We start from the raw sequence: 17468 nt of genomic DNA, 5'->3' as shown, positions 1-17468 counted from the left end.
CTCGTTCTACATGACCTGAGCCTTAATCTCTTTTTCTCATGTATTTCATTTCCTTGTCTGTCTGTGTCCTATTCTGGATAATTTTTTCAGGTAAACTAACTCTCTTCAGCTGTATTTAATGTATTTAACCTCTTTTGTTTACGTTTTTATTTTAATAAGTCATATTTTTGTTTATAAAAGTTCTATTTGTTCCTTTTCAAACTTGATCACTTTTGATAGTATCTTGTTGCTTATTCATTTTTTATAACAGTGTCTTTTATTCCTTCAAGCATTTCATGATTATTTTATGTTTTATGTCTGATAATTTCAATATTCGAAGACCTGGGCGGTCTAAATACATTGCTTCTTGCATTTGCTGACTTTCATTCTTGGTGACTTGTTTCCTTCCGTGTTTGATGTCCTTTTCTTGTCAACTCATCTTTGATTGGTCTTAGTCTCTGAACATTTAAGGAGATGGTTTTCTTCAGAGAGGATTTTCATTTTTATTTTGGGAGCCTGGGATGCTACCAACTGGAGGCCAATACCAACGTAATCCAGGAGTCTCAGGTTCAGCTCCCGCACTTGGCCACTGGCACGAGTCTGGTCTTTGTCAGTGCTAATATAAATGTGTGCTGTGCTTAGTGGCTCAGTTGTGTCTGACTTTTTGTGACCACATGGACTGTAGCCTGCCAGGCTCCTCTGTCCATGGAATTCTCCAGGCAAGAATACTGGAATGGGTTGCCGTGCCCTCCTCTAGGGGATCTTCCCAACCCAGGGATTGAACCCAGGTCTCCGGCATTGTAGGTGGATTCTTTACCATCTGAGCCACCAGGGAAGCCCAGTTGAAACATTTGCCCTTGGTTGATCCACATTTTATGAGTGCTAAGAAGTAAGGATTCTACTTACTAAGCATTTTTTACATGCTGCTCCTGTCTGGAATATGTGTCCTTCCATCCTTTTCTTTCCTCCACCCGATTAACCTGTCTTTCTAAGACTAAGTTCAGGCTTGTTCTCCTCCAAGATACCTTTGCTGAACACCCCTAATCTGGGTTAGATGTTGCTTTTACATGCTTCTAGAGCACCTTGTATCTACTTCTGTCATTGCATTTTCCACACTGTATTATGCTAATCTGTTTACTATCTGTGTTCCTTCATGAGACTGTCTCTTTGGTATGTCATGGCATAGTAACACTGTCTCCCAGCTTCTAGCACACTTTATGGTCCATGAAGACATGTTTACTGAATAAAAGAAAGAACATCAGAATGAATGAATGAGTGTGTGATGATTTTGGAATCAACAATTTGGGATTTCCAGAGAAGGTGAAGGATGATGAAGGAAGATGAGAAGAAAAGAGAAAAGGGAAACGACTGGTATTTTTAGGCAATTTGTTTGTTCTCCTTGATTAAGTGGAACAAAGTTTTCACTTTATTTCATCAAAAGTTTATTGAGCATCCAGAATGTGCTAGGCACTCTGCTAGATGCCAGTAATACAAAGATGAAGATCAAAACAAAAAAAAAAACAAAACCACTTCCTTGCTCCACCCCCTCCCCCCAATTAAGGCAGATTTGACTTGAGCCTGGGAAGCCAGCCCCTCAGGGATGCAGCATTGGGGATTAGAGTACAGTTTGCCCTAATCTCACCTTAATCTTCACCCTTGCCTCTCCAGGTTGACTGGGATGTACCTGTCTGAGACCGCATCTTGCATCTTCCACCTGCCTGAGCAACTTGGGTGGGGGTGTGTGGGTGTTCCCCGCCCTGCCCCTGCCCCACATGCATCATCTCCTAGATCAGGCACCTGGGGAAGTGAGGGGAGCAGTTTTGGGGTGAGGAAGCAGAGCTGCAAAGGCACACCTGCGCAGATGAGCCTGGAGAAATGCATCGGGGCAGGGAGCTGGGAGGACCACGACCTGCAAGTTATGGGGGGGAGTCAACTAGAAATGCTGCTGCCCTTGGGCTGGGGCAAAACTTGTTCCATGTGGAGTGGTGGGGAATTGGGACCTCGGGAGGGAGTTCCTCTGTGGGATGGTGCAGGGTCCGAGCTGGAGCTCAGGAAGCTGAGGAGAGACCAGAGATGCACTAGAGGCATCAGGGAAGACAGGTCAGCACACACAGAGGGCTTTTTTCTTTTGCATCATTTTAATCGCCCTCTCTCTTCACAAGGTAGATGACTGTCTTTCCTCCAAACTGTGCAAGAAGTGGTGGCAGCACGGGCATGGCCTAGCTACACAGTGGACCAATCTCTCCATACTCTGCAGGTTTGTGTAATTAGGGCGCTTGCCCTGGCCTGTCTCCTGGGCCCTGCACACCTGGGAGCAAGGCAGGTGAGAGGCCTGAGACCAAGGGTTCCATATGGCCTCTAAGACGCAGTGGTGGGCGGGGAGAGCAATGAGCGTCTTCCTCCTTCCACTATTTCTGGGGAGAGTCGAACTTCATCTTCTTAAACCTACAGGAAGCTCGACAACCTTTCCCGGGGACAATGATTGTTTGAAAGGCTTATTTCATGCAAAGCCAGGGAGAACCAGTAGATAGGAGGGGTCAAAAGACAGATCCTTACTTGATTTCGCTTTCTGGGTCTGGGAATGAGTGAGGAGCCCCTTCTCTAGGGACTAGAGATGAAAAGAACGCTGGGCACGCTGCTGAGGGGGGCTTTGGGAGGAAGCCAAGCCTGGGAGGCTTGAATCCTTTGCTCTGGCTAGACCCGGGTTGTGGGGGGGAGAGTGGCAAAGAAATACCCTTGAACTCCTCCCTGGCCAACTGGTAGGTACCCAGGTCCCAGATGCCTGAGAAGGGTGCCCCAAGGTCCTGTCTTCACAGTGAATTTCTGGGCTCCCCCTTAGTTCAGGACAGTTGTACCTTTGAGGCAAGTGGCCTCTCTAATCTGGGTTTGCCGAGAAAGTTCCCCAGGAACCAGGAGTTCGTTCCTGGAGAGCAAGGGGAGAGGGTGGGTGGGAAGCATAAATGCGCCCTAGGAAGGACACAGGATAGTCATTGGGGTTAGGTTACTGATGTTAGTTTCCATAAGCCTCTCCGGGGATTGGGCCGTAAATTTAATAATCTATGTGGTCCTAAGAGGGCACAACCCACACCCACTGATAACACAGCCAGTGATCAGGGAGCAAACGCACCCCGATTTCACAATCCGGTCCACCCTCCGCCATTCCCGCCTCGTCCCCGGACTCCGCAGGCTCACAGTGGTCCCCGCGCCCTATCCTCTCGCCCGGCGGGACCTCTCCTAATCCCTCGCCCCTCGCGGGCCGCAGCCCCGCTGCCCCGCCCTCCCCTGGACGCGGGCCTCGGTGTGCGGGCGCCTCCGGAGGACGCAAGGAGGCTCAAGCGCTGATCTCCACCGGCCCCGCCTCGTCTTGCTCGCGGATCAGGTGCACGCCCGCAGTCCGCAGTGTGCGCGAGGCGCTGCGCGAGCGGCCAGGCGAGCCGGGGGCCCGGGGCGGCGACGAGTGCGTCCGGCCGGTGGCGGGGGAGCGCGCTGGGGAGCGCGGGTAGCGGCGGGCGGAGCGAATGGGTAGCCCGGGCGATCGGCCCGGCACGGCCGGGGACACGGAGTACCCCGGCGGGCCGGGCTCCGCCGCGCTCCGAGGCTCTGAGGCGGGGTTCTCCTCCGGCTCCGGGGAGTCCTGCAAGGACAGTTGCCAGGAGGGGTCAGGGGACAGCTGGCCAGGGCTGGGAGCACGCCCGGTGTTCCAGGGCCCTAGGAATACCGAGGTGAAAGAGACACAGTCCCCTTCACACTCTCATCTCCCGGAAGGCTGAAGACCTAGGTCTGGTTTCTCTTGCAACATAGGGCACAAAGCAGTGGTTTTTCCAGTAGTCATGTATGGTTGCGAGAGTTGGACTATAAAGAAAGCTGAGCGCTGAAGAATTGATGCTTTTGAACTGTGGTGTTGGAGAAGACTCTTGAGAGTCACTTGGACTGCAAGGAGATCCAACCAGTCCATCCTAAAGGAAATCAGTCCTGAATATTCATTGGAAGAACTGATGCTGAAGCTGAAACTCCAATACTTTGGCCACCTGATGCAAAGAATTGACTCATTGGGAAAGACCCTGATGCTGGGAAAGATTGAAGGCAGGAGGAGAAGGGGATGCCAGAGGATGAGATGGTTGGATGGCATCATCAACTCGATGGACATGAGACTGAGCAAGCTCCAGGAGGTGGTGATGGCCAGGGAAGCCTGGCGTGCTGCAGTCCATGGGGTTGCAAAGAGTCAGGCATGACTGAGTGACTGAACTGAACTGAAGGACACTTAGCATGGTGCCTGGCACATAATAGGTGCTCATTAAACGTTGAAATGCATTAAACTGAGGGCTTTGACCACTTATTTTCTGCTTTCCACCTGGCTTGGACAGTGTGGGACAGAGTTGGTTGTTGAATAGCTGGAAAGTCACCCAAAGCCCATGTCCAGAGATCTGGGTACTGCCACCAATTGGAGAAGGAAATGGTAACCCACTCCAGTATTCTTGCCTGGAGAATTTCTTGGACAGAGGAGCCTGACAGGCTACAGTCCATAAAGTTGCAAAGAACACAACTGAGCAACTAACACACAGACAGACACTGCCATCGATTCACTTGTTTGATTCTGAACAAGTCATTTTACCCCTGTCATTTTACCCTGTTTTATTAGAAGAAAATAATAAAATAGGGTAAAATGATTTTTACCCTATTTTTCTTATCTCTAAAGTGGGGGTGACAGAAATATTTCTCAGGGTTATTCTGAGTCCTAGAAAGGGATGTCAGCATAGCGGGGCTACGGTAGCACCAGAACGTGGCAGGGACTGATGGGGTGTTCGTGGGGCACTTAGCCCGGAGCTGCTTACCTTGTCTTTCAGGATGTAGAGTGCCATGGGGTTCTTCCGTTCCTGCTCTCCACTTCGGGGGAGGGTGTCTGCTGCACGGGGCAAAGAAGGGGGCGGCTGGCGCAGGTCCAGAACCCTCTCCACCAGCCAGCAACTATACTCCTTGCTTCCCAGCGGCCAGTCAGGGTCCCGCCACAACCTCTACCAAAGGATCCGTCATCCCCGGGGTCCTACCTTGGCTGCTCCTCTCCCTGCTCTGCAGTCTTCGTGCAGTTGGTGGAGGAAGGGGCCCTGCAGAGCTGGCTTCCTTGTCGCCCAGATCTGCCTTTTCCCAGCAGCCCACTGCTCTGAGTGACGATGGGATGGGTGAGTGGGCGGCTGGGAGCTCACCTTCTGGTTTCAGGCGGTCATCACTCTGATCCATATACTCCATGGAGTTTTGCTTCTCCAGCTTCCTCTTCTTCCTGCAAATCAACCCAGCACCTGGTGAACACAGCTGCTGAGTGTGAGCAGAAGTTCTGGGCGTGGGGACACAGTGGGGCAGTATCTGATGGCCATAAATGAGGCTGTGTAATAGGAAGACGGGCTGGGTGTGGTGGGATGGGGTATATCCCATCTAGGTTTGCAGCCTGAGTCTGGCCCTGGCAAGTCATTTAACTCATCTGAGTCCTGAGTCAGTATCTGTAAACTGCAGAGAATCACACTAAGATAATCACACTGAAAGGTAGTGTGCTAACCACAAACACAGTGCCTGGCTCACAGAAGGTGAAGTGCAAGTGCAACCATTATTAACAATGCTGGGATTGTTGGGGTTTTGAGCACAGGATGTAATTCCATATACAATGCATGCAATGGTAAAATGGATCTTCTGGGAAGAGCTTTGGCCTGGGAGGAAAGGCATTTAAAGAGACTAAGAGGAGGGGACTTCCTTGGTGGTCTGATGGTTAAGACTTTGCCTTCGAATGCAGAGGGTGTAGGTTTGATCCCTGCTCGGAGAGCTAAGATCCCACATGCCTTACAGCCAAAAAACCAAAACATAAAACAGAAGCAATATTGTAACAAGTTCAAAAAAGACTTTAAAAATGGTTCACATTAAAAAAAAAAGGTTTTTGTTTTTGTTTTTAAATAAATAAAGAGACCAAGAGGAGCTTAGTGGTGGTCCAGTGAATGGTTAAGAATCCGCCTTGCAATGCAGGGGACACGAATTCAAACCCTGGTCTGGGAAGATCCCACATGCCTTGGGGCAACTAAGCCCGTGTGCCACAACTACTGAGTCAATGTGCTGCAACTACCGAAGCCCCTGCACCCTAGAGCCCACGCTCTGCAACCAGAGAAGCCACCACAAAGAGAAGCCCACCCACTGAAACTGGAGAGTATCCCCCGACTCACTGCAACTAGGGAAAGCCCATGTGCAGCAATGAAGACCCAGCACAGCCAAAAATAAATAATTTTAAAAAAGAGAGAGAGAGACTAAGGAAAGAACGGAGCTCGGGGCTGGGGTGGGTGGAAGGATTCGGATACTCAGGGAGGGGGGACCTTGGAGAGTTACCCAGACTTTTTGGAGGGTTTCCAGCAGGCGCAGACAGTCACCAAGGTCACAAGGAGGAAGATGCCTCCTGTGGACAAGATGATGTAGAGGGAGCTTCTTCCTAGGGAGAGAGGGAGGCAGAGAGGTGGGAGAGACTTCAAGGTGAGCAGTGGGTGTGGGGAGAGAGCTCCCTGGGGCCGAAAGAAGACAAAAGGAGCCCCAGGCAGCAGGGCTGGCCAGTGGTGGACTTTCCCTGGAGCTCACTCCCACCGATGGCTGTCCTCCAGGGAGACCTGGCCCAGTCCGCCTCTCTCCCACTCCAGTGGCACTCTGTCTGGGATGTCCTCAGCCTCTCGTGGGCACCTGCCTCTCAGGGTTGTGAGTCCCAAGGGAGGGTGGCGGGAGACTCACGGTACACGGTGATCTTGACGGGCGGGCTGCGGCCCTGGCTGATGGGGTTTTCCACCACACAGCTGTACAGGTCGTCATCCTCCATGAGCACACGCGTGATGGTGAGCACCTTTTGGTCTGGAGACAGGAGCATCCGAGAGTCGTTGAGGAGGGGCTTGCCATCCTTCAGCCAGGTGTAGCTGGGTTTGGTGCCGTTCTCGTGCGAGCAGTTCAGGGTAAAGGCCTCGCTGAGCTCCAGCACCGTGGTTGATGCTACTAACACCTGTGGCCTTGAAATGGGCACTGAGCCCGGGGGTGGGGGAGCCTGTGAGCCAGGGGCCAAAAAGCATCTCCCCTCCCCTTAACTGCCCACCTTCCAGCTGATCTGTGGTCTTCAGAGGTCTCAGTATAGCTCTTTACCACCACCCACCCACCCACCTATACATCCATCCATCCATTTATTCATTTATTTACCCACTATTTATTGAGGACCTAATTGAGCACAGGGGGTACAATGCAGAACAAGACAGCCATGGTCCCTGCCCTTCTGGACCTTCCCTTCCTTTCTTCCCAAATACCTTTCCGAGATATCTTAAGCTGATCAGCCTGGAAAATATTTTCAATGGGCTAGGTTCAGGTCTGTGCATTCTAAGTTGCTAAGTTGTGTCCGACTCTTTGCAACCCCATGGACTCTAGCCTGCCAGGCTCCTCTCTCCGTGGGATTCTCCAGGCAAGAGTACTGGAGTGGGTTGCCATTTCCTTCTCCAAGAGATCTTCCTGACCCAGGGATTGAACCCAGGTCTCCTGAGGCTCCTGCATTGCAGGTGGATCCTTTACTGCTGAGACACAGGGGAAGCCCCAAATAGGTTCCGATATTGACTCTCACTTACTAGTTGAGTAGAGTTGGTCAAATTATTCAACCTCATTGTGCCTCAGTTTTCTCATGTCTTGAAACAGGGCCAATGATGTTAACTATCCCTAGATTATTATAAGCATTAAATGAGTCAATATAGGCAAAACCTTACAATCATTTCTGGCTCATAGTAACCACCCTACACATGTTAGCTGTGGTCTATCTGCCAGTCTCTAAGGTCCAGTTGGCTCACTCTCTGCTCCCCAGTGGCTCTTGTGTGGGTTTTCCTGGGGTCTAGCTAGGGTACTGGGTGGACCCTGTCCCCCACCCCAGCTGCTGGTACCCCCGCTCCTTCCCTGCCTGAGACCTTACCATCTACAGTGAGGTTGATGGTCTTCTCCCCGGTGAAAGTGTCATCGGTGATGGAAATCTCGACCTCGTAGGTGCCCTCGTCGGCCAGTTGCAGGTCGCTGAGAAGCAGGGAGCCGTTTTCGAAGAGGCGGATGCGGTCTCGATAGTCAGGCCGCAGGGTGCCAATGACCTCTGTGCCAATGGACTGAACCACGGTCACTGGCTTGTCCCGTTTCAGCTGCCACTTGACCACAGGCTTGTCACTGCTGGTGCTGCTATACTGCACGGAGAGCAGGGCGGCCTTCCCCACCGTGCCATGGATCAGGCGCACCGGGCTGGTGATGTTCACGCCTTCCAGGGGCTCTGTGAACAGAAGCCCACAGAGAGAGGGCAATGTCAGGCCCTGGCTTCTTACTCCATTCTCATTTCTGAGTCCTCTGGTCTCTCCATGCCTCACCACTCTGGGCTCTTCACTTCCTAACAGTTCTTCCTTTTTCCAAGCCAAAAGGCAATGAAACTAAAATGTTAGTTGTGCAGATCGAAGCAAATTTAATTTATTAAACATATCCAACCCATTTTGGGAACAAGTGCTTTGTTACGTAGTGAGCTCCTCGTCTTTAGAAGTAATCAAGGAAAGGCCAATTGAATGTTCATTCCCCTCCCCGTGCTTTCGTTTTCTCCTCTGAATAATGAGGTATCCCATGGACAGAGGAGCCTGGTGGGCTGCAGTCCATGGGGTCGCTAAGAGTTGGGCACAACTGAGTGACTTTACTTTCACTTTTCACTTTCATGCATTGGAGAAGGAAATGGCAACCCACTCCAGTATTCTTGCCTGGAGAATCCCAGGGACAGAGGAGCCTGGTGGGCTGCCGTCTATGGGGTCACACAGAGCCGGACACGACTGAAGCGACTTAGCAGCAGCAGCAGTAGCAGGACCAGATAATCTGCAACCTGACATTTCAATCCTGACATTCTATCATCATCTGTCAAGAATGTTATAATAAAAAAAACCTTAGGTGTAGAAGACACTATTGCAATGATGAAAGCCACCATATTCATGAATATTATATACTTGTCATTGAGGGGAGTCTCAACAGTGGGGGGAGTTAGAATGGACAAAACCAAGTATTTTCAAATTTTCTTATTAAAGGTATTTTTGTTCCCACAAAACCCTATATAAATTGAAAAGGAATGAAATTTAGTTCTAGCTCACTTGATTTAGTCAAAGAGGTGGTGAGGACCTGAGTCCTGTCCTTTCCAGGATCTCGGGGTGCTGCTAGTGAATCTTCTATGGCTCTGTGCATCAGACTGAAATCTGATTGACCTCATGATCCTTAAGATTCCTCCAGCTCTTGGTTTCTGGGACTATATAGATGGGATTTCCTGCCTAAAAGGTGCTAGGTCCCAGGTTTGGTTTGACTTAGAAACACAAGCTTTCATACTTCCCTGAACAGGCAAACAGGGTTTGGTGTAGGTGACTTGAAGTGGCTCTGAAAAAAATCAGTGAGCTTCACTAAGGGCCAGGATGGGAACATCTACCCCCCTTCTCAGGACCCAATCTGAAGCAGTGGGGTCAGCACATGAGGGTGATGTATGCAGAGCCACCCTGTGGTTTAGCAACCCCAAGCTCCTTGGTTCTCATTTCTTCTTTCCAGGAGGCTGGTCTATGACAGTCCCAGCCCCAAGGAAAAGTGGAATGGATTCCCCTCCCTGCTTCTCTCTTCTTGGACTCTCCCTTGAGTTTCCCCTGTGTCTACTCTGTCTTATCACATATAAGGTCCTGGCAGTGCTTTTGGGATGTCTTGCTCCCTTCAAGTTTGCTCTTTCTACCAATTTGTTTATTTATTTTTGCTGCATCATGCAACATGTGGGATCTTAGTTCCCTGACCAGGGATCGAACCAGGGTCCGCTGCAGTGGAAGCACGGAGTCCCAACCCTGAACTGTCAGGGAAGTCCCTCTTTCTACCAGTGTAAATTTGGTCCTTCTGGGGACTTCCCTGGTGGTCCAGTGGCTAAGATCTCCCACTCCCAATGCAGGAGGCCTGGGTTCCAGCCCTGGTCGAGGAACTAGATCCTGCCTGCCAACTAAGATCTGGCACAGTGAAATAAATAAATATTTAAAAAACAAAAAATAAACTTGACTCTTCTGGATAAAACCATTGGAGAAGTTACTGCATGTGGATCACCCTGGGCCTCACCCTCCTCTTGGTGGGTGCCTTCCCCATGTCTGTGCACAAGTCGTGCCCCTGAGTCATAGGGGTGTATGTAGGCATGTTCAGAAGTGGAGGGAGCAGTCTTTCCCAGAAGCTGACAAAGAGCATTTTCTGCTGAGCAAACACTGTTTCCCAAAATCTAGCCAAGATTGGAGTTGATTTTAAGGACAGGGTCCCACAACTTTCAAGGGACACGGAGAACTAGGACAGGAGCCAAGGAAGGACATAGAAGCGAGGAAATGGCTAATGGTGCAAATAAAAGGAACTAAAACTCTTCAACCTTGAGGAACGATTAACTTAATCATCGTCCTCAAGTCTCGAAAGCATCGTTAGGTAGAAAAGTCTCCGTTCCCGCTGGAGGCTGAACAGAAGGAAATTGACCTCGCTGCAAGATGTCCCTGCCAACTGAAATGGTCACACTGGATCAGGGAGGTGGCCCTCGTCAACTAGGATTTAAACTACTGTGACATCAAACAATGTCAAGCTTTAATGTATAAGAATGTACCTGCCAAAAGCCTTGGGGACCCTTAATAGCCACTTTCTTAAACCATCATCTGTTCATTTTTATGTGCCCTTTTTGGTTGGCAAAGGTTTTCTATTACCAGTATTTGCCTTAAATTTACCTTTTAAACATATCAGTGAGAGGGGTTGCCCTGGTGGTCCAGTGGCTAGGACTCCTCTCTCCCAATACAGGGGGCCTGGCTTTGATCCCTGGGTCAGGAAGATCGCCTGGAGGAAGGCATGGTAACCCACTCCAGTATCCTTGCCTGGAGAATCCCATGGACAAAGGAGCCTGGTGGGCTACAGTTGCAAAGAGTCAGACATGACTTAGCGATTAAGCACAGCACAGGGAACTAGGTCCCACGCCACAGCTAAGAGTTTGCATGCAACGAAGAGTTCGCATGTCACAGCTAAGAGTCTGCAGGTGGCAACTAAAGATTTCATGTGTAGCCAAATGTTGTTCAGTCACCAAGTTGTGTCCGACTCTTTGTGACCCCATGGACTGCTGCAAGCCAGTCCGTGTCCTTCCCTGCCCTTCACTATCTCCCAGAGTTTACTCAGACTCATGTCCATTGAGTCAGTGATGCTGTCTAACCATCTCAAAAGCATTCATGAGATACTGTGAAACATATTACACATAATCCACACACTCTGATACCCCGGACTGCAGGTATGTCCCTTTTTAACTGAAAGGCTTTTTGTTTTGTTTGGATCTGTCTCTATAGGAAGTCCCTCCTTCCCTTGGGCTAGCATAGATACCCTTATTTGGGCTTTCTCCAACTCTATTATTTCTTTTTTGAGGTGTGGTGACCAGAACTGCATACAATAACCCAAAGGCAGCACACAGCATGGTTTTCTTTTTCTTTTTGGCTGCACTCCACAGTACGTGGGGCCTTAGTTCCCCAGCCAGGAACTGAATCCACATCCCCTGCATTGGAAGGCAGAGTCTTAACCACTGGACTGCTGGGGAAAGTCCCATATGCCATAGTTTTCTAAAAGCAAAAAATATTACTTTCTGCTCTTCATTTTTATTTTTATTATTCTGAATGAATTAATAATAATGAATATTAAATGCTCTGAGAAAATAGCACCCCTCCTCTGGCCCTATTATAGAGGAGCTTCACTGTTGGGGTGACTGTGTTAAGAGTTTTCTCTTGTTACTACGTTGAGGCCTACAAGAGTGTGAACTCATTTTAAGTGTCAATCACTCAGGAATATAAGGCAAAATCAGGACACAGAAATTGTGAAGAAGGCCCTTGGGATCCAGGAAGAGAAGGGTAGCTTTCTTCCTACCCTGTAAAGAAAGCAAATGTTCAGTAACGTGTATCTAGCTAATAAGTATAAAGATAGCACACAGAGATACACTGTGCTTTGGATAGGAGTAATCATTAATGTTAAGCTGTCAATTCTCCAAAGCTGGCTTATAAATTTAATACAATACTGATCAAAATCTCAAGAGATTTATCCTTGGCACTACAATAGACAAGTGTTATCAACAGAACAGAATGAAGAGTCCAAAAACAGACTTAAACATGATAGCCTGACTTTTTATTTTTGGTGTGAGGGTTGTGGGATCTTAGTTCCCCAACCGGAGACTGAACCCATGATACCTGCAGTGGAAACCTGGAGTCCTAACCACTGAACCACAGGTGACATGCAGTCAGGTACAGAAAGGATTTTTTTAAATAGATAGTGCTGGGCCACGTTGGAATAAAAATGAATTTTGGTCCTTACCTCACATCTCACACAAATACCAATTCTAGGTAGATTGTAGATCTAAATGTGAAAGGTAAAACAAGGTTTTAAAAAGACAACATAGGAGAATATCTTTGTGACTTGAGGACACAAAGGTGGTACCCGTAAAAGATGAAAATGATACAGTGGACAATAAAATCACGAGCTTCTGTTCATCAGGAGACATCATTAAGAGAGTGAAAGGCAAGCCGTACAGTGGGAGATGGCCTTCCCAGGTGGCGCTAGCTGTAAAGAATCTGCCCGCCAGTGCAGGAGACAAAAGAGATATGGGTTTGATCCTTGGGTCGGGAAGATCCCCTGGAGGAGGGTATAGCAACCCAGTTCAGTGTTCTTGCCTGGAGAATCCCATGGACAGAGGAGATTGGTGGGCTACAGTCCATAGGGTCGCACAGAGTTGACATGACTGAAGCGATTTGGCACACACACACGCACAGTGGGAGATAGTTGTAATACATATCTCCTATAAGTGACTCGTATCTGATATATCTATTTTAAACTCCTACAAATTACCACTTTAAAAAAAAAATCCAGGAAACTCAAAAGAAAATAGGCAAAAGATTTGGATCAGGTATTTCACATAAAAGGATTTTCAAATAGCTATTAAGTATATGAAAAAGACACAACTGCATTCATCACCATAGATTTGCAATTTAAAACCATAATTTAATGCCACCTCATACTAGGATAGCTAAAATGAAAAAAGAGAAGATTCAGTTATTGGTGAATATATGGAACGAACATCTGGGACTCTCAGTCAGGGCTGGTGGGAATGTAGCTTGATACAACCACTTCTAAAAACTCTGGCTATATCTACTAAGCCTAAGCGCATATATATAACTTGACAAATTCTACTCCTGGGTATATCTGTTCATCAAAAGACATCTACTAGAATGTTTTTAACAACTCTGTTCATAAAGGCCCAAACTGTTAACAACCAAAGTGTCTATCAAAATTGAATAGGTAAACAAATTTTGGTATATTTATATGATGGAATACTATATAGCACTGAGATCAAACAAGTTACAATTTCAACAACAACATGCATGAATCTTACAAATTTGGTGTTCTGTGAAAGAAACCAGGCTTAAAAGAATGCATAGATACAATTCCACTTTTAAGAAGTTCAAAGACACACAAAATTAATCTGTATTAGAAATTAGTACACCACTGTGACCCTGGGGGGAAGGCAATAATAACAGTATAGTGTGGAGGTACTATATCGCTTCTCAGTACTGAAATATTCTTTTCCATGACCTTGGGGGATAATTAAATGGATTTATTCACTTTTTAAAGGTTCTATAAAACTGTATCCTTATGCAAAATTGCATGTTCCTGTATATAATTTTCAATTGCAATTTTAAAAAAATACAGCACCTACAATATGGAAGGTGATCTTAGAACTCAGAGGGTGGAACCTAGCCAAGGGACTTCTTCTAATGGGAGTGTAGAGGACAGACTGGCTCTAGGATCCCAGAGAGTAACATCTTGCACATCAGATTATTTAGATGTATGGCATGTTGTGTTTATGATTGTAAATTAGTATCCTAGCCTCTAGAAAAGCTGTGTTTGAATGTTCCAGGAATAGGGCTGTGATGGATTTAGGGAAGCCTCTTTAGCTCATATTAGGTTCAGAGCACCAAGGACTAAGTGCTACTTGTCTGAGGCAAGTAAGGTGGCTGCTGCCACACGGGAGTATTGTTGCTGTTCAGTCGCTCAGTCTTGTCAGACTCTCTGCGACCCCATGGTCTGCAGCAGGCCAGGCTTCCCTGTCCATCACCAACTCTTGGAGCTTGCTCAAACTCATGTCCACTGAATTGATGATGCTGTCCAACCATCCCATCCTCTGTTGCCCCCCTTATCCTGCTCTCGATTTTTCCCAGCATCAGGGTCTTTTCCAATGAGTTGGCTCTTTGCATCAGGCAAAGTATCGGAGTTTCAACTTCAGCATCAGTCCTTCCTATGAATATTTAGGATTGATTTCCTTAATGGCAAGGGATTAAGGCAGATCTCTGGAAGCCAGAGTCATATGGTCTAGGCCACCCTTTTAGTGCCAGCCTTAAAGCTATATCTCCCAGCCTCCCTTGCAGTTAATTATGGCTGTGTCACTACTGATTTCTACCCAATAGTACTAGTAAAAGTGGTAGATTCCACTTATAGGCTGGTGTACTTCTTTCTTTTTTTTCCCCCCTTAATCCTCTACCTAAAAGAAATAGAGATAAATCTCAGGCTGACCATTGGAAACACATGTGAAAGTTGATAGCGCTCCATGAGCTTGGTCTATGGAAAACCTCATGGAGCAGTCTTTGTTCATATCAGGCCTTGCTTGAAATGGTACTGACTACTCCAGGGTTAATGCCAGGAGAACTTAAATGTTGGAATTTATTTGTCACAGAAGCTGACATTTTCCTAATAGATTGAGGATGGCGGAAATTCCTCATAGAATCTCAGCCTTTATTGCTTTTGAATCCACAGCAGTCCAATGGCCTGACCCCACACTTACCTCTTACCTATCTTAGTTTGTAACTAATATTAGCATAGTTTATATTTAGAATTTTTTGTTATACTTTTTTTTTTTTGACCATGCAGCATGTGGGATTTTAGTTTGTGGACCTGGGATTGAACCTGTGCCCCCTGCAGCAGAAGCACGGAGTCTTAACCATTGAACCACCAGGGAAGCCCCTTGTTAAATAATACTCAGTTCCATTGTCTCTCACAGAAGTTCCTTTTGTTTCTACCTAATCACAGTGACTGACAAGATCCTTCCATAATTTTTTCTTTACCATATATGACCTGAAAGAGCTTAGGGACACCCCTGATTTCTACATGTCATTGTACATTTCCTAGTCCCGGTTCGCTGCCTCCATACCGCTAGCTCTCATTTCCTCCATTCATTGTAATTTCCACTGACACTGCTGTCACTAAGGCTAATGGTAACTTCTTTATGGCCACATCAGATGGGCTCTTTTAGGTCCTTATTACACCAGGTTCCTTGATACCTTTGATGTCGACTCTCTGAGAATAGCCCAGCTCCCTTCACTTTCTGGACACCACAGTCTTCAAGATCTCCCTCTGTCTCTCTGATTGTTATGCACCTCCTCAATGGGCTTTTGTTCTCTGTTTTCCTCTGCAAATCTTGGGATTCCTCAGATTCACACAGACTTAGAGAATGAACTTATGCTTGCTGGGGGGAAGGGATAGTTAGGGAGTTTGATTGACATGTACACACTGCTATATTCAAAATGGGTAACCAACAAGGATCTACTGCATAGCACAGGAAATTCTGCTCAATGATATGTGGTAGCCTGGACGGAAGGGGAGTTTGCGGGAGAATGGATACATGTATATGTATGGCTGAATCCCTTCACTGAAAGCTATCACAACATTTAACTGGGTATACTCCAACACAAAAAGGTAAAAAATTTTAAAAAGTTTTCATTGGTTTTAAAAAAAGTCTTGGGGTTCCTCAGTGTTCCATTTTCAGCTCATTTATTTCTTTATTCTCACTGTTTTAAGTCTCACCTCTTAGCTGACAGCTTCCAAATACCTCTTCCTAACCCTCCAGTTTTAGGTTCAACATTTCCCCACAAATGTCTTACAGCCATTTCAACCTCAGCATGAGTAACACTAATCATTATATCTCCCAATCTTGCCCCATTTTTTAGCTTAATGTTTCACACAGAAACCCTACCTCCTTCCCTAGATTCTTTAACTTCCTATCAATTACTAGGTCCTGATTTTCCCTCCAAAATATTATCTCAATATCCTTCCCTCCCTCCTTCTTTATTCTAATTCCAGCCTGGTTCATTTCTCTCTTGAACTATTGCGGTAGCCTCGTTATGGGTTGACTTGTGCCCCCTATAATTTATGTCTTGAAGTCCTAATCCCAAGTATTTCAGTGTGTCTGTGCTCAGTCACTTCAAATGTGTCTGACTCTTTGCGACCCTGTGGGCTGTAGCCTGCCAGGCTCCTCTGTCCATGGGATTCTTCAGGCAAGAATACTGGAGTGGGTTGCCATTTTCTGCTCCAGGGGATCTTCCCGACTCAGGGATCAAACCAACATCTCTTATGTCTTCTGTATTGGCAAGTGAATTCTTTACCACTGAGCCACTTGGGAAGCCCTATCTCAGAATGTGACCTTATTTGGCACTGGGGTCATTGTCAAGGTAACAAGCTAATACTGGAGGGAGTGGGCCCCCAATCTAAGATGAAAGCGAAAGTTGTGTCTGACTCTTTGCAACCCCATGGACTGTAGTTCATCAGGCTCCTCTGTCAATGGAATTTTCCAGGCAAGAATACTGGAGTGGAAAGCCATTTCCTTCTCTAAGAGATCTTCCCGACCCAGGGATTGAACCCAGGTCTCCTGCACTGCAGGCAGATTCTTTACTGTCTGAGCCACCAGGGAAGCCCAATCCAAGATGACTGGCGTTCTTATAAAAAGAAGAAATACGTATATACACACAAGCACAGGGAGAATGCCATGTAAAGATTAAAGTTAACCTGTCACAGCCAAGGAACTATCCAAAGACAGCAGAGAGGCCTAGAGAAGAACCCTGCCTAGCACCTTCGGAGGGCGTACAGCCTTCCCACCACCTTGATCTTGAAATTTTACCCTCTGGAACTGTGAAACACAACGCTTCTGTTGTTGAAGTCATCCAGTTTGTGGTTCTACCAAATGGATACAGGCTTCCTTTCCTATCTTGCCTCCAGTTTTGCTCCAACGCCTCCTGGCCCTGCCTGTTCCCAGACTGAAAACCATTCCATGCCCTCCCCCGGCCCCCATTGTTTGCAAATTATCTTCCTGTTTCCTTAGCAAGGTTTACATATCTCACCTAACTCCATTCACTCTTTCCTCTCCAGAAGGAGTGACTGACTGGGCTGCTCCTAACACGCAATACCATTTCAAGCTGTTGACCTTGGCCCATTTTCCTAACTATAATGCTCACTCCCACACCTACCTGTTTTTCTCATCCTTTAAAATTCAGCGCAGACACTCCCAAGTAACTTCCCCTCATATTCCCCTACTCGTATCCTGTACTACCAGCACCAGCTTCCTGATGGTGTAGGTGACCTCTCTCTGTCTCTCTGAC

At 47.2% G+C, this 17468-nt stretch overlaps 1 protein-coding gene across 3 annotated transcripts in view; it reads right to left on the bottom strand.

Moving 5' to 3' along the window:
* Nucleotides 1-1397: 1397 nt before the first annotated feature.
* The window catches only part of HEPACAM (hepatic and glial cell adhesion molecule), a 37722-nt gene continuing 21651 nt past the window's right edge, over nucleotides 1398-17468 (bottom strand). For 2 of the 3 annotated variants that reach the window (XM_086382972.1, XM_086382970.1), the window contains exons 2-7: nucleotides 7934-8275; nucleotides 6730-7011; nucleotides 6340-6439; nucleotides 5025-5254; nucleotides 4812-4882; nucleotides 1398-3613 (exon numbers count right to left, since the gene is read on the bottom strand). In XM_086382972.1, the coding sequence (XP_086239098.1) occupies nucleotides 3311-3613; nucleotides 4812-4882; nucleotides 5025-5254; nucleotides 6340-6439; nucleotides 6730-6862 (837 nt within the window). In that variant the 5' untranslated portion in view covers nucleotides 6863-7011; nucleotides 7934-8275 and the 3' untranslated portion in view covers nucleotides 1398-3310. The remainder of the gene's footprint in view (nucleotides 3614-4811; nucleotides 4883-5024; nucleotides 5255-6339; nucleotides 6440-6729; nucleotides 7012-7933; nucleotides 8276-17468) is intronic. The other variant, XM_086382971.1, reaches the window with a different exon arrangement.

This window comes from Bos grunniens, chromosome 29 (genome assembly GCF_055505025.1).
Source record: "Bos grunniens cultivar Pamir isolate PY7600 chromosome 29, Bosgru_T2T1.0, whole genome shotgun sequence".
NCBI lineage: Eukaryota > Metazoa > Chordata > Mammalia > Artiodactyla > Bovidae > Bos > Bos grunniens.
Note: the sequence above shows the minus strand (reverse complement) of the source record. Positions and strands in the feature narration are given on the sequence as shown.